Source organism: Heptranchias perlo, chromosome 7, assembly GCF_035084215.1.
Source record: "Heptranchias perlo isolate sHepPer1 chromosome 7, sHepPer1.hap1, whole genome shotgun sequence".
Lineage (NCBI taxonomy): Eukaryota > Metazoa > Chordata > Chondrichthyes > Hexanchiformes > Hexanchidae > Heptranchias > Heptranchias perlo.
Genome location: NC_090331.1, coordinates 17383602 through 17398956, shown reverse-complemented (window position 1 = coordinate 17398956; position 15355 = coordinate 17383602). Strand labels below are relative to the sequence as shown.

The 15355-nt window shown below is 42.7% G+C and overlaps 1 protein-coding gene across 3 annotated transcripts in view; it reads right to left on the bottom strand.

Moving 5' to 3' along the window:
* Window positions 1–15355, bottom strand: part of epb41l5 (erythrocyte membrane protein band 4.1 like 5) — a 153289-nt gene that overhangs the window by 77884 nt on the left and 60050 nt on the right. For all 3 annotated transcript variants that reach the window (XM_067987105.1, XM_067987107.1, XM_067987106.1), the window contains exons 3-5: window positions 14768–14810; window positions 11703–11781; window positions 8223–8267 (exon numbers count right to left, since the gene is read on the bottom strand). In XM_067987105.1, coding sequence (XP_067843206.1) covers window positions 8223–8267; window positions 11703–11781; window positions 14768–14810 — 167 coding nt within the window. The remainder of the gene's footprint in view (window positions 1–8222; window positions 8268–11702; window positions 11782–14767; window positions 14811–15355) is intronic.

Below are 15355 nucleotides of genomic sequence, written 5' to 3'. Positions count from 1 at the left end.
AGGAAAAAAAACACTTTATTACACAATACTACATCCAAAAATAGTTCCACTCAAGGCAACTTGTGGCATTGAGCCATAGAGTGATGGGATGTGGACCTGTGCCCACAGTTCACCACCCAATATGATTCCAATCACAGTTTGGCCTTCAGGGAAGGCAGCAATTGAAAAGTTAAATGTTTTCCTACAGAGACGGGAATTGTTTTTGTGTTTTTACAATGTTTCCTTAAAACAGAATTGTAGGTCAAAGTCAATCTGCATCGTATTCATTTACTTTCTAGTGAGAATCCCTACGTGGTCAGTTTTCAGTAAAATATTAAAATGTCTACGTGGCAAAGAAGCAGAATGCAAAATGGTTAGAAAGGGTTAATTAGTTAGTAACTGAGATTGGTACAAGTGGCCTGGCCCTCCTGCTGGGCCATATGTTTGCTTAGTCAGCAGGCCTGCATTGTCTTATCAATGATAGGTCTTTGATGTGAGTCAAGGACTGGTCTGAATGTCTCCATGTTTATGGCAGATCAATATAGGTAACGAGCTTAGCCAAAGTTGAAAGACATTCCAGGTTGGGAGATAAGGAACAGAAGGAACAGGGAAGAACATTCTAAGTTGGAAAGTGAGGAAGTTATCCCCTTTGATGTCTAACAGCAGCATGATCAGCACATGGACGATTTATGATTGGTCGGAAATAATGTAACCTCGCATGGCAACCTGTGCCCGGCTTATGATTGGTGTTGACCCTCGTTAAGTATGTTCCAACCCTATTCATCTGTATAAAAACGTGTGGATTTCTGTATGTTTTTGTTCTTGCTCTGCCAGCATAGAGGGACTCTATCAGGAGTCCAAATCAATGCTGCAGACTAAGAACCCTGCTATTAAAGATGTGTTGAACTTTAAAATGTATTCGACTTCAGTTATTACTGAACCAGACTGAGGGGAAAGAATCCGGATCGTCATTTGGTGGCAGTGGTGGGATCTTAACGGTCGTTCACCGAGAGTTCGCGGAGTAAGAGGCGGATTATCTCAGACACGGAGGAAGGAAATGGCGCCCCGATGTAAGTAGTCTTAATTTACTATGTCGGTTTTCCTCCAATCCGTCAGTCTGACGATGAATCGTCCAATCGCTAACACTCATGTGGTGTCCTTACAAGATTCAGGTCAGTCTGGCGAATACACAGAAATAGCAGGAAGAGGTCAGTGGTCGAATATCACTGAGGGAATAACGTGTAAGCGGTAGGTCAGTGGTTAATATCACTGAGGGTAGTCAGGGTTTAAGTTCCTGATGATTGGATATAAACAGGAACTATTGATAAAACTTAGATGCCGAAAAAAGGCTCAGGAATTAATTTGGAAAAATAACAGAGGTACCTCAGCCAAAGAACTAATTGCTTTATGGAGACAGTACTGTAAAAAAAATGGATAGAATTAAGTGACTAGACAAATGTTTAAAAGACAGAGACCCGAAAAAGAAAGGTTTTGTTGTGTAAGTGTACTGTCCCTTTAAAAAGCCTGTCTTTGATCAGTGTTTTTTTTTGTCGGTGTTGTGGGCTACGCCCCCTTCTTACTGTGTCTTGCGTGTTTTCTTCCTTTGTGTAATGTATCTGTCTTGTCGTGTGTTTAATTCTGATACTGCCGAATTAACATTGGAGTTATTGAGGTTAAGTGACCTGTTAAATTCTGGTTCTTATAAAGTGTGGGCATGTTAAATTCCAGACATGGAATCTTCAAAAAATTGGCATTTTGATTGTTTATTTTGTGATTGGCTGTGGTTTAAAAAGAGGTTAAAAATTAACGGGATACATTAAAAAACTATCAGGATCATTGTGATAGGAAAAGTCGGAAAGCTGGAACAGCTCGCAGCGTTGATTATAATCACATCCACTAAAAGTATGTGAAAAATAGTGTGCAAAAATATAGTGTAAAGCAATCCACAAATGTGAGAAGTAAAAAAATCAGTCAAACCTGTGTGAAGTGAAATTTTGAAGGTGGGAACTTAATCTCAAAAGGGAGAAGGATCAAGTTACTCCTACCACAAGAGCAAGTTAATATTAACCCCTTCCATCCCAAGAAGCCAGACTGTCATGCCAAGACCAGTTCAAACAGATAGAAATGACCCAGTCGGTTGAGAACTGTCTGAGGCTTGCCCAGAACACAGGTGAACATGAGGTAACAATTGGTATAGGTTATATTAGTAAAATTGTCCCAATCACTCGGAAATGCCAAAGGCTACAATTGACTGAGATATAAGTTTTCACGCTACAGTGAAAAATTGATTAGAAAGGAATGTAAAACAAATCATATGAAAAGGAAGCATAGGTTAGACAATTGGAAGTCCATTACTTGAGCTATGTACTGACACAGGGTACTAAACGCCTATCAGTTTTACCCTGCCACAGTATGATAAGGAAGTTTTGACAAGTTCTGGGGCTATTCAATTTTATTTGAAATTAATAGGAGAATACAAGATCTGACCAAAGAGGGGAGACCTTCCCTGACAAATTATATAACTCGCATTGAGACTGCTAAGAAAACTCAACAATTAGATCAACACCTCCTAACTCAAGTGTTAAAACAAAGAGCGACATGGAATGAAGGTGGACATCGTAAAAAGAGATAGGCAAATAGGGAGACGTAAAGATCTGTGATAAGTGATATAGCAACTGCCTTTGCCTCAGTTGTTAACACCATTGATTTGACAACATTAGATCAAAAAGGTCAGAGATTTAGGGTCTCGCATTAAAGATATATTAAAAGATAAATGAAAATACAGATAAGGAATTGTCTGAGGATCAAATGCTGACCATATATTTGCAAAGGATAGCTACAGTGCTAGAAACACATGCCCAAACCATTAATAAATTAATAAAAGAGGAATATAACGTATCTTAGCAGGCGGCTGCTAATGATATCTGCTTAATGTGGTTACATCTTGAAAACACAGAGATTAGGACTTGGAGTTAGAAATTCCAGTCTGCAGCCCTGCGTACATCTGTATGTGGGAGAGACCGTGTTTATTTCAGACAGGCTGCGTGCTTCAGAGAGAGGGAGAGAGTGGAAATAGGCAAATTCTCTCTCCTGTTTTGTTTTCTGAATTTGTTTTGGGTATAGGGATTATTCCTTTGGATAAATAAATAATAAATGAAGATTTGACAAATTAATCACTTGGGCTCTCAAGAAGAGCCGCAATGGATTTTCTGTGTTTCTTTTAAAACAGGTGACCCTGGTTTTTTTTGGGACCACGTGAGTGTTGATGGTGCAGGATTACCAAGAGTAGTTACAAAGTTACGGTGCAACCTTTGCTGGAGAAATTTGGTGCAGGAAACGATCCAGTGGTGTTAAAGATTTAAGACTTTAGCTGCAGACATCAGCGGATACCAAATGTCACAGCGTGGTGATATCAACCTGATTCTCTTTTGAAAACATTTTGATTTGTTTTGTTTTAGCCTATTTGTTGTCTTCCGAGACAGAATGCTCGAGGTGGGGAGATAGGGGAATTTCTCTAAAGTCATTGAATTGGGCATGATAAAAAAATCAATCTAGTGGAAGTCAGGAAAGTGTAGTTGAGAATAGTAAATTGATAGCTTTCTCGTGGAGATATTTGTGTCCTTGCCTATAATGAATAATGAGAAAACTACACTCAATAGCCTGGCCACTACCCTGACATCGGGACCATGCAGGGGGAGATAAGCACTCTAGACACCCCTGATCTTTTTGATAAGATAACCTGAAAACCTAAGAGTGGCTACAGTGGACATAAAAGATACAAATGTATGTTGCCATCATCTGAAACGGAGATCAGGATGAAGAACATGATTACAAAGGCCTATGGCCTGGTGAGCTATTGCAACCACTCTTTAAACAAACCAGTTGCTTTTACAGGACTGAATCCTACAGGACATATGATGTGTGCCATGGAAAATGTTCGGAAATACCATGAGGAAGAAGAGACTGGCCAGCAGAAAGTTAATATCCAAGAACACTAAGCTCATTCCTATGAGATGCTGCTAGTATGCGGAGATACATGAAGAAGATACATTGAAGAATGAGTCTCAGACAGGCTCAGTTACTTGACAACAGCACAACAGGAAAATGGTTAATGTGGTCCAGGCGAGTGAGAAATCCTTTTAAACAAGGCACTGACACATGGTCCAGAGAGAAACCAACTAATTAATGAAACAGTCAGGAAACACTGGTATCAATCAAAAGGACTGAAATTAAAGTAAAGAGGGACACAATAATTTGAATTTCCAAAATTCAGTTAACAATAAAATTGGGAGAAACAATATTTAGAAGATATCCGCACGATGGATACAAAATTACAAGATTATGAGGGGCCCAGATAAAGTAGACAGGATGTACCTGTTTCCCCTAGCAGAGGGTTCAAGAACTAGAGGACGTAGATTTAAGCTGATTGGCTGGAACAAAATTAAAGGGATGTGTTACTAGACATGCTGTCACTGTGTGTCCACATAGTGTTGGACACAGCCTAGAAGCACAGTGTGGGTTTAATAATACCGGTACCAATCGGGATATTAACTGTACCATGGAGGCCCTAGAGGCGGATCTAAAACCCACTTAAGTGGTATATGCCGGAGAGGGCGAATACTGTGTTACAACTAATTTGAAAACGTTTAAATATGCCAATCTAACTTGTGATATTTTAAGTCCAGAATTCTACTCCATTTCTGAAGTCCTGGTTCGGATTGGACCCGAGGAACTGGTAGAGATACATCGGCATAACCTCACCACCTTACAAGTTTCTGAGAATGTCAGAAAGGACTTAAAAGCATATCAGGACACATTTGGGTATCTGACACCCCTGTTGCCTAAATACTTGAAAGCATTGCGAATGGAGATACGCCTCTCCCAGAAGGTTTATTATAACCTACAACAGGACAATAACAACATTAAGCATGACATTGACCAAATTAAAGTCACCACCTGGTGAAATGACCTCTGGAATTTGGGACTGAATATACAGATCCATCTTTGGATTAGATTAATTTCATATGTATTAGTCGTAGTGCAGTTTGTTGTAATGTGCTTCTTGATTTTCATTGCATGTAATAAATGTAAGCAGAGGATGAAGGGTTTGGCAAAGATAGTAAAACAGAGCCTGGGTGAGAATGTCCCCATTGTCTCTGTGGTTTCAACTAAGAACACATCTTAATGGTACTGGGAGTAGCACCCGCTGGGGTAAGGTGCATGTAAAAGGGAAGACAATTATAGTTTGATAGGATTATCAGATGCTCTGCCTCTCTTCCACCCGGACTGGTGGCCAACACGAAGGGAACCTGGTTAAGATGAGGTACAGCATCTAACGGGATATTGTAGGGAGAATTTGGATTAAGGGATATAATGGGGAGGGCACCAATTCACAGGTGTAAAATGGTCTGAAAGGTACCATTCAGTCTAGTTAGGCTGGAAACAAAATATAAAGCACCATGGGATATTTGACTATGTTAGCCTTTTCAAACTAACATGAATAGGTTTAGCTGACCAAGGACATTCGCAACTTACTTGAGAGATGTTTAGAAGGAGTCTGTTCCTGAGAACAGATAAGATACAAAGGCGTATTGATGAAACATGTCTGTGTTCTATTGGGACTTCTCTAGTTCAAGGGCTAGTCATATTCATTGTTATAATTCTTATAGTTTATTGCTTACTTAAATGTTGCTGCGCTGCAGAACCAGTGAGCACCGTAATAATTGGTTATCATAAAATGATAAAAGGGGGGAATGAGAATCCCTACGTGGTCAGTTTTCAGTAAAATATTAAAATGTCTACGTGGCAAAGAAGCAGAATGCAAAATGGTTAGAAAGGGTTAATTAGTTAGTAACTGAGATTGGTACAAGTGGCCTGGCCCTCCTGCTGGGCCATATGTTTGCTTAGTCAGCAGGCCTGCATTGTCTTATCAATGATAGGTCTTTGATGTGAGTCAAGGACTGGTCTGAATGTCTCCATGTTTATGGCAGATCAATATAGGTAACGAGCTTAGCCAAAGTTGAAAGACATTCCAGGTTGGGAGATAAGGAACAGAAGGAACAGGGAAGAACATTCTAAGTTGGAAAGTGAGGAAGTTATCCCCTTTGATGTCTAACAGCAGCATGATCAGCACATGGACGATTTATGATTGGTCGGAAATAATGTAACCTCGCATGGCAACCTGTGCCCGGCTTATGATTGGTGTTGACCCTCGTTAAGTATGTTCCAACCCTATTCATCTGTATAAAAACGTGTGGATTTCTGTATGTTTTTGTTCTTGCTCTGCCAGCATAGAGGGACTCTATCAGGAGTCCAAATCAATGCTGCAGACTAAGAACCCTGCTATTAAAGATGTGTTGAACTTTAAAATGTATTCGACTTCAGTTATTACTGAACCAGACTGAGGGGAAAGAATCCGGATCGTCACTAGGGAACAAGGTTGCGTGAATAGGGGAACTGGATTCATATACAAACGTGATGATTCCTGGTGAAGAATTGATGGCGTTCCAACACACTGGTTGAGATTTAGACAGAAGTGTTACTTCTATTTTCGATACCATATCATAGTACTAATCATCATTGTAAAAGACTATTAAATACTGAATCATTTTGGCAGTGTTTAAGCAGCCTTTGTAGGGATGAATGGTGCCAATGTATTGGACTTGAACATGGAGGAGACACATCTTCCACAGGGGCATAAACACCACAAAACCCACCACCATCTTTCAGGGCAATTAGGGATGGACAATAAATGCAGCCTTGCCAGTATCAACCCACATCCTGAGAAAAAAATAATAGAAGTGTCTGAACACGAGACCGAGAGAACTCCGAGCCCTTCTGTTTAAATGCAACTGGACTGTCAACTGGGCAGGCAAGATGTTTTAAAAATTAAGTTTTATTTTAATTCAAGCACCTAGAATATTGTTGGAGATGGGATTGGGAGGAGTCGAATTCATCACTTTCCAATCATCCTGCACCATTTTTGAGCACTAGTGCTCCCAATGTTAGGGAGAGAGGACTCCAATGGTGGCTCCAATACAAATACATGAGGGAGCCAAGTACAAACTCTAATTAAGAGTGGCATACAGAAACACGAAGGCCCTGAATTGATGCCATGGGATATTGGCGGATGAATGCTTATTATTTCAGATGAAAGCATTAAACCTTTGACAGCTGGTATCCGACAGCACAATTTCAGGGCCAAAAGATTTACATAAGAATCCATCTTTTTGCCACATCCAAAGCTGGAGCATTGCCATAAAGATGAATTTTAATGAGGAAGAGGCTTTTTAATTTCTTTGATCCCCGATGGGACAACTGGACCCTCGTTGTCGAAAGCAAAATGAGTAGATTTATAGAGTACGTGGAACCCCATCACATCTGTAAGTTGAAGCAGATGGCAGGTCAACGGCACACATCTGTCCAGCACGCAACGAGCAGAATATTTAACATTGTCTAGAAACGTTCTAGAAGAACAGCCAATGAATCCTAAAACATTTCGAAGAGATGCAATGAACCTGTGCTCATCGAGCTAAGGAACAAGCAATGCAGCAGAATTTCAAAGTGATAAACAACAGACACTTCTCCGAGGTGGGGGAAGAGGGCATTAGGGTCAACACAGACCATGCATAGACCCCCTGAGTAAAGGGCAGAGATCAGCTTGCATGTCCACCCATCTCTGCCAGGAGAGGGAAGAAAACAACAAGAAGATAATTTTAAGTCTACCCTTCCCCCCTCTGAAGGCACTGACTCACGCTGAAGTATAGTTCCACAGAGGCCAGCAGCCCTCCAGTACCTTGCCCGGTGGCCATTCTTCGCCTGGAGAGTGAGCATTCACGGGCTAATCGACCATGGGAGTAATCACAGCCACGTCTGCTCCTGTCCTCAACCAAAGTTCACATATACTCAATTTCCAGCAGAGGTCATCGAACAGCGATCAGGAGCAGAGACCTCTGGCTGATCCCGCCCCGCCCCGCACCCCCCCCACCCCACTCCAGCCCAGCAACACCAAGGGTCAGTTGTCTAAAGGTAGACTGAGAATTAAGCCGAGAACATTCCTTGTCTGAATGGCTCAGACCCCCACCATTAAAGTGCAACTGAGCCAGCTTCAAGCCCATTGATTTAAATCCTCTGGAAATATGTCACAATAAAGGCAGTTAACATCCAGTAGGACAAAAAGCAGGTCTAACTCAGGGCTTGCATTGCCAGACTCCTGGTCAAAGTAATAAAAAAACAGTACTTACTTGCCACTCAGAATATCCTGCTTCAGCTGTAGTACAAACAAGTATCTGCAAATAAACAAGGAGTTGGAGTCAAGAGTACTGACCCAAACTAAACCCATGAAAAGGTCTAAATATATATATTTTTTAACGCAGCGAGCTGTAATGATCTGGAATGCACTTCCTGAAAGGATGGTGGAAGCAGATTCAATAGCAACTTTCAAAAGGGAACTGGATAAATATTAGAAGGGGGAGGAAATTGCAGGGCTATGGGGAAAGAGCAGGGGAGTGGGGCTAATTGGATATCTCTTTCAAAGAGCTTGCACAGGCATGATGGGCCAAATGGCCTCCCTCAGTGCTATAAGATTCTATGATTGCAAATGTAACACAAATTGAAGGGCAGAAAACACAACCCACAAAAAGTTTTTAGGAAACCATTCGAAAAACAACCCACAAATGAAATGTCCCTGCAAAAATGAGAAACCACAGCAAAAGGCAAATAAATTCGGTCTCTGACAACCAGAGAGAATAAAATGTCCCAGAAAGTAGTTCAAACACTGAAAGGTCTTTACCGTTTCAATCAATGACATGGTTGCTCGGTCACATGACTTAAGGGCACTTTATCAAGGGTCTGCGGGTGACAGTTTTAATGCCACTCAGGGCACAGAAGCAGACAGAAAGGTCATGGAAACTGGCAACAACTCAAAACTGGTCAGGTCACAGCGGTGAATCAATCAATTTCACGCCCACTTCTAATTACCTCAAGGACTGAAAACACACCGGCTAGTTCTAAGACTTCAAGTATTCTGATTGGGAGCCAGTACAGATATAATAACGGGCGCTTTTGTGTATACGACAACGATCCGGGAGCCATTAGAAGGCAGTAAAGTAGTAAAGAGGTTCAGAGGACATCAAAATACAAAATAAAATCGTTAAAAAGGCAAGTAGAACAATCATCTGAATCTCACAATTGGATTAGTGTTCTAATTACTGCCAGTTATTTAGTTTGTCCTCTCATATAGGAACAGGAGGAGGTCATTCAGCCCCTTGAGCCTGTTCCTCCATTCAATTAGATCATCGCTGATCTGTATCTTAGCTCCATCCACCTGCCTTGATTCCAAACCCTGATAAACTACCCATGTAAACTTAGACTGTGGGTGTCAGCAGGTGGTCCCACCATGGGGAACATCACAGCTGAGCCCAATCCTGTCCTAACTTGACATCTACACATGCTCAGGGTCAAATAGGACACCAAGGTAGCGAACGGTCAGGTTCAGCCTCAGGCAGTGGCCAGGGAGAGGGATGGAGTCAGTGTCTAGAAAACGGAGTTTGCAGCCGGGACCGAAGACAATGGCTTCGGTCTTCCCAATATTTAGTTGTACGAAATTTTTGCTCATCCAGTAGTGGATGTCAGACAAGCAGTGAGACAAATGAGAGACAGTGGAGTGGTCCAGTGAGGTGGTGGGGAGGTAGAGCTGGGTATGGAATCTGATGTTGTGTTTTTGGATGATGTCGCCGAGGGGCAGCAAGTCGATGAGAAATGAAGGGGGCCTTAGATCCTTGGGGACTCCAGAGGTAACGGTGCGGGAGCGGGAAAAGAAGCCTTTGCAAGTGATTCTCTGGCTACGACTGGATAGATAAGAATGGAACCAGGCGAGCGCAGTCCCACCCAGCTGGATGATGGAGGAGAGATGTTGGAGGAGGATGCTGTGGTCAACTGTGTCAAAGGCTGCAGACAGGTCAATAAGGATGAGGAGGGATAGTTTACCATGGCCACAGTCACCATAGGATGTCATTTGTGACTTTGATAAGGGTCGTTTCAGTCTTGTGACGGGTCCGGAAACCAGATTGGAAGGATTCAAACATGGAGGGAAAGATGGGCACGGGGGTCAAGGGTGGGTTTTTTTGAGGAGGGGGGTGATGATGGCAGATTTGAACGGGAGGGGGACAGTACCTGTGAAGAGGGAACCATAAACAATATCAACTAACATAGGGGCCAGGAAGGGAAGTTGGGTGGTCAGCAGTTTGGTGGGAATAGTGTTGAGGGAGCAGGAGGTGGGTCTCATGGTCAAGATGAGCTTGGGGAGGGCAAAAGGTGGGGATAGGGGAGAAAAATGTGAGTTCAAGGCTAGGGAAGGGGGGAACCTTAGGGGAAGTTTGGCTTGGTGGGCTTGAAGAAGAGAGGGAAATGGCAGAAGCAGCTGAACAGATGGTCTCAATCTTAGTGACAAAGAAGTCCATGAGTTCCTTGCACTTGTTGTTGGAGGTGAGGGTGGCAGGGGCAGGGGAGAGGGGTTTAAGACAACAGTTAGGGAACTGGTTAGGGATCCCAGCCCATAGAAGTGAATTGGACCCAAGAGCTCCCTGGTCTGCAGGCCTCAGAACCACCCAGGTTAGTGCAGGTAGCAAGACAGCCGTCAAAGCAAGGCGGCATGCAGTTTTAATTTCACGTCGAGGCTGGGTTCTGGGTTATCAGCAATTCCCCCTGTCCTTGATGCGCAATGACACTGCCCACTAGAGAATTAACCATTGTGATATCAGTGCCTCAAATTTATTGAGAAATACACCAACACTGAATACCAGGAATTTTATTGTTCAATTATCTCTCCCAGGTCTATTATTACTTCAATTTATGTTCTTTCAATGCTCAGCCTTGGCAGGCCAACAGGTTCCAGCATGCCTTCTTTCCAAGAGCCACTGAATTGTGTCTAGCACTGAACATACTGTGTGCGCACTACAGGGAATGCCAGCTCCACAACTGACACACCTCTGGCAATTACCCTGCTTCTATCCGGTTTCACATTGGAATCTATAGGCACCAAATCCCTCAGCACCAACTGCAGTTCCACAAACTGTGCATTTCAAATAGAGCATGATTTGGTTGGGCGTTTTGAAAATGAGCTCAATAGATGCTCTGGCATGTTGCACACTGGCATGGTGCCCATTACAGACTTTACCAGACAATACAGCTATTATTGATTGACATACAACAGGAATCCTCCTCAATATAAACAGGTCTTGCTAAGGATCAGAGGAGACTCTCAGCTTCTGTTGGATAAACCAGACAGACCATAAAAGGTCCCAGATTCGATTCCCTGATTTCTGTAGAATTAGCTGATCTCAGGCAGGTCAGCTGTTAGGGGTGCTGCAATTAGTCTGGGTTGAGGAGAGGGGGGGGGAAAGAAAAAGGTATCCAGAATTCCTATCATTGATCACTATCCAGTGGGAAAGAGGCTGTGTGAACCAGACAGGATTGGGCTTGGCTGTGATGCCTGCTGCAGCGAAATAGCCTCACATTACTCATTGCCGAGGCCCACACTGAGGCACTGGTTGCGCTCCTGGTACCTCAACCAACAGGGAGTCAATACCTTCAGGAGGGAAGGAAGAGAAGCGAAAAAAATCGATGAAGTAAATTTCAATGATATTGGACACCACAATCCGACAGGCCTTTTAATCAGATGCAATCCTTGAAAGCCAAGCGACAGAAACAAAATCCTCTCTTACCTGGTTAATTCTTCATGAAGATTGTTAGGTTCCGAGGAGTAAAACTTTACCCGCAGATGAAGGCAGTACGGTGGGCCAACTGCAAGGGAAATTTGAAAAAAAAACACTAGACTCAGTACACAAGCTAAAATAACAAAAATACTCAAACTTTCCAGACACCATTTCAATCAGAGAAAATATGAGGCCCAAGTAAATGTTGAACTAACCAGGTCAATGAAGAACAGAAAATCAGTACTGATATCAACTTGTTTTGTCTCTGAACTCTAAACACCACACGTCTCCCAGTGAACCCACACGCAGTTTGCAACAGCCCTGTTGGGAGTCTGGTGTTTCCTCATGGTTATAAACTACCTGTGTGTATTGAATTTTATACAACTTTATATAATGTCAGCCATGGCTCAGTTGGTAGCACTCTTGCCTCTGAGTCAGAAGGTTGTGGGCTCAAGCCCCATTCCAGAGACTTGAGCACCAAAATCTAGACTGACACTCCAGTGTATTACTGAGGGAATGCTGCACTGTTGGAGGTGCTGTCTTTTGGATGAGACATTAAACCAAGGCCCCGTCTTCTCTCTCAGGTGGACATGCTAGAGCGATAGAATATAAAAACAGGGAGGTATTGCTGCAGTTATATAAGGTATTGGTGAGACCGCACCTGGAATACTGCATACAGTTTTGATGTCCATACTTAAGAAAAGACATACTTGCTCTCGAGGCAGTACAAAGAAGGTTCACTCGGTTAATCCCGGGGATGAGGGGGCGGACATATGAGAAGAGGTTGAGTAGATTGGGACTCTACTCATTGGAGTTCAGAAGAATGAGAGGTGATCTTATTGAAACATATAAGATTGTGAAGGGGATTGATCGGGTGGATGCGGTAAGGATGTTCCCAAGGATGGGTGAAACTAGAACTAGGGGGCATAATCTTAGAATAAGGGGCTGCTCTTTCAAAACTGAAATGAGGAGAAACTTCTTCACTCAGAGGGTAGTAGGTCTGTGGAATTTGCTGCCCCAGGAAGCTGTGGAAGCTACATAATTAAATAAATTTAAAACAGAAATAGACAGTTTCCTTGAAGTAAAGGGAATTAGGAGTTACGGGGAGCGGGCAGGAAATTGGACATGAATTTAGATTTGAGGTTAGGGTCAGATCAGCCATGATCTTATTGAATGGCGGAGCAGGCTCGAGGGGCCGATTGGCCTACTCCTGCTCCTATTTCTTATGTTCTTATGACACTATTTCAAAGAGGAGCAGGAATTCTCCTTTAGTTACACTCTTGGTGATTTAAAGAAAGAACTTGCATTTATATAGGGACTTTCACAATCTCAGGACATCCCAAAGCACTTTACAGCCAATTAAGTACTTTTGAAGTGTAGTCACTGTTGTAATGTAGGAAACATGGCAACCAATTTGCACACAGCAAGATCCCACAAACAGCAATGAGATAATGACCAGGTTTTCTGTTTTAGCAATTTGGTTGAGGGATAAATACTGGCCAGGACACCATGGAGAACTCCTCTGCTCCTCTTCAAAATAGTGCCATGGGATCTTTTACATCCACCTGAGAGGGCAGATGGGGCCTCGGTTTAAAGTTTCATCCGAAAGACGCAGAACCGCCAAAGGTCGAATCCTGTTCTCAGCTGATGTCCACACACAAACGGATTCGGACAGGAGTAACTGGATAGCAATCAGAAGAGGAAACCCTGTCTGATCTTCCCCTTTCTTCACCCAGGATGTTGAAGCCAAATCCCTCTGGCTGACAGGATAATTTACTACACTTCAAATCCTCAATCTGCCACTTCAGACCAAAATAAAACATTTTGATTTTCAAACCGCATTATTCTTGGCGCTGCACAAAATGAAATCAAAATAAAACTGAAGGCCAATCACTTGTGCTCATTTTCCAGGCAGTTAGTCAAGGTATAACCAGATTGTGTAGAAAGATCAAACTCAAATGACGAATTTGACCAGAGTGCAGGTCAGCCATTTAAGGATCCAGTTATACTATGCACAGTGATCGAAGACCTGCATATATTTCAGTGCGCATCTGTCAATAAGACTGGAGGTATATTGTCCTTCTGCTCTGGTGAATGTTTTGCGCTCCGAAAGCTGTTGCTAGCCTCCCGCCATGTGCACACCATTGACATGAGCCGTGATGACACAGGCAGCAGGACTGGCTGTGCACATGGAATAGCAAACCAGCATTGTGATTGTAAAATTAAAAATGTGCAGCAAAGGTCACAGAAGGAAAACAAATGATTGTCACGTGCCGGGTGCTGTTCTTAGCTCTACTCATGTAGCACGGTCAGCCGGCACGCACTGAAACTCAGGCAGCTTAGAGTTATACTGCTGCACGTGAGAGCAGAATGGACGCTCTCCTCTTGATAGCGTACAATTGTGAGATAAATCACAGGTTGGCTCCAGAATTATACTGCTAACTTTTTCACGGGGGCGAAGAAACAACCAGCACCAAAATGGCCCCAATTTTGTCGTAACCTTGGTGAGGAGGAAAGTTTGCAGATTGGAAGATGTTTATAAATTTCGGGCTCCAGGTCAAAAAACCCAACATGAAATTACTGCCTCTCTTATTTAATACTTTTGATAACTTAAAAGCAGTGTAATGGACTCTCAAAACTTTTACAATAGATAGGAACACAAGAACAGGAGGAGGCTATTCAGCCCCTCGAGTCTGTTCCGCCATCCAATTAGATCATGGCTGATCTGTATGTTATCTCCATTTACCCCAACTCGGTTCCATAACCCTTAATACGCTTGCCTAACAAAATTTATCAATCTCAATTTTGAAACTTTCTATTGACCCGCGCATCAACAGCTTTTGGGGAGAAGAGAGTTTGATTTCCACTTCCCTTTGTTTGAAGAAGTGCTTCTTGACATCACCCCTTAACGGCCTAGCTCTAATTTAACCCCCTTGTTCTGGACTCCTCCACCAGAGGAAATATTTTCTCTCTTTCTCCCCTATCAACTCCTTTATTCATCTTAAAAACTCGTTACTGTGCGTATCCAACTGGAAGAGAATGACATTTCTGTAATGGATTCAAACACAACTTACTTTTCACCTGCTTCTTGATGCTCTTGGTGTTGTCCAACCAATGCTGCAACATAAAATACCGACATACGTTACATTCAGACAGACCAGGGAGGCTACTTAAGACAGTGAGCAACAGCTCCCCGCCCCATTTTACTCTGAAGTCATTGAGGACTGTTAGTGTTGTACCAAAATAAACTTGCATATATAAAGCTGTGAACCAGTTCAGTGCATTTGTATCATGACGATACTTCCAGGTTATGAACTGGGAGCACTAAACGCTGAACAACCTTACTAAGTTTAGGAGGCCAACAGGGCAAGTCGTAGCTGATCGGGAGAACGATTAAAAAAAAAGTGGGCCATGTGGAAGCCAATAGTGCTGTCATTAGACCCATATGCTGGGAGTCAGTGGGACTGGAATAACATAAAAGCACCTTCAGACAGGTCACTGATTCCAGTCCACCCAACATGGAAAACCATACCATAGAAAATGGTTGTGGTGAAAGGTCATCCACCTGAAACGTTAACTCTGTTTCTTTCTCCACAGATGCTGCCTGACCTGCTGAGTGTATTCCAGCATTTTCTTTTTTTTAAATTTCAGATTTCCAGCAT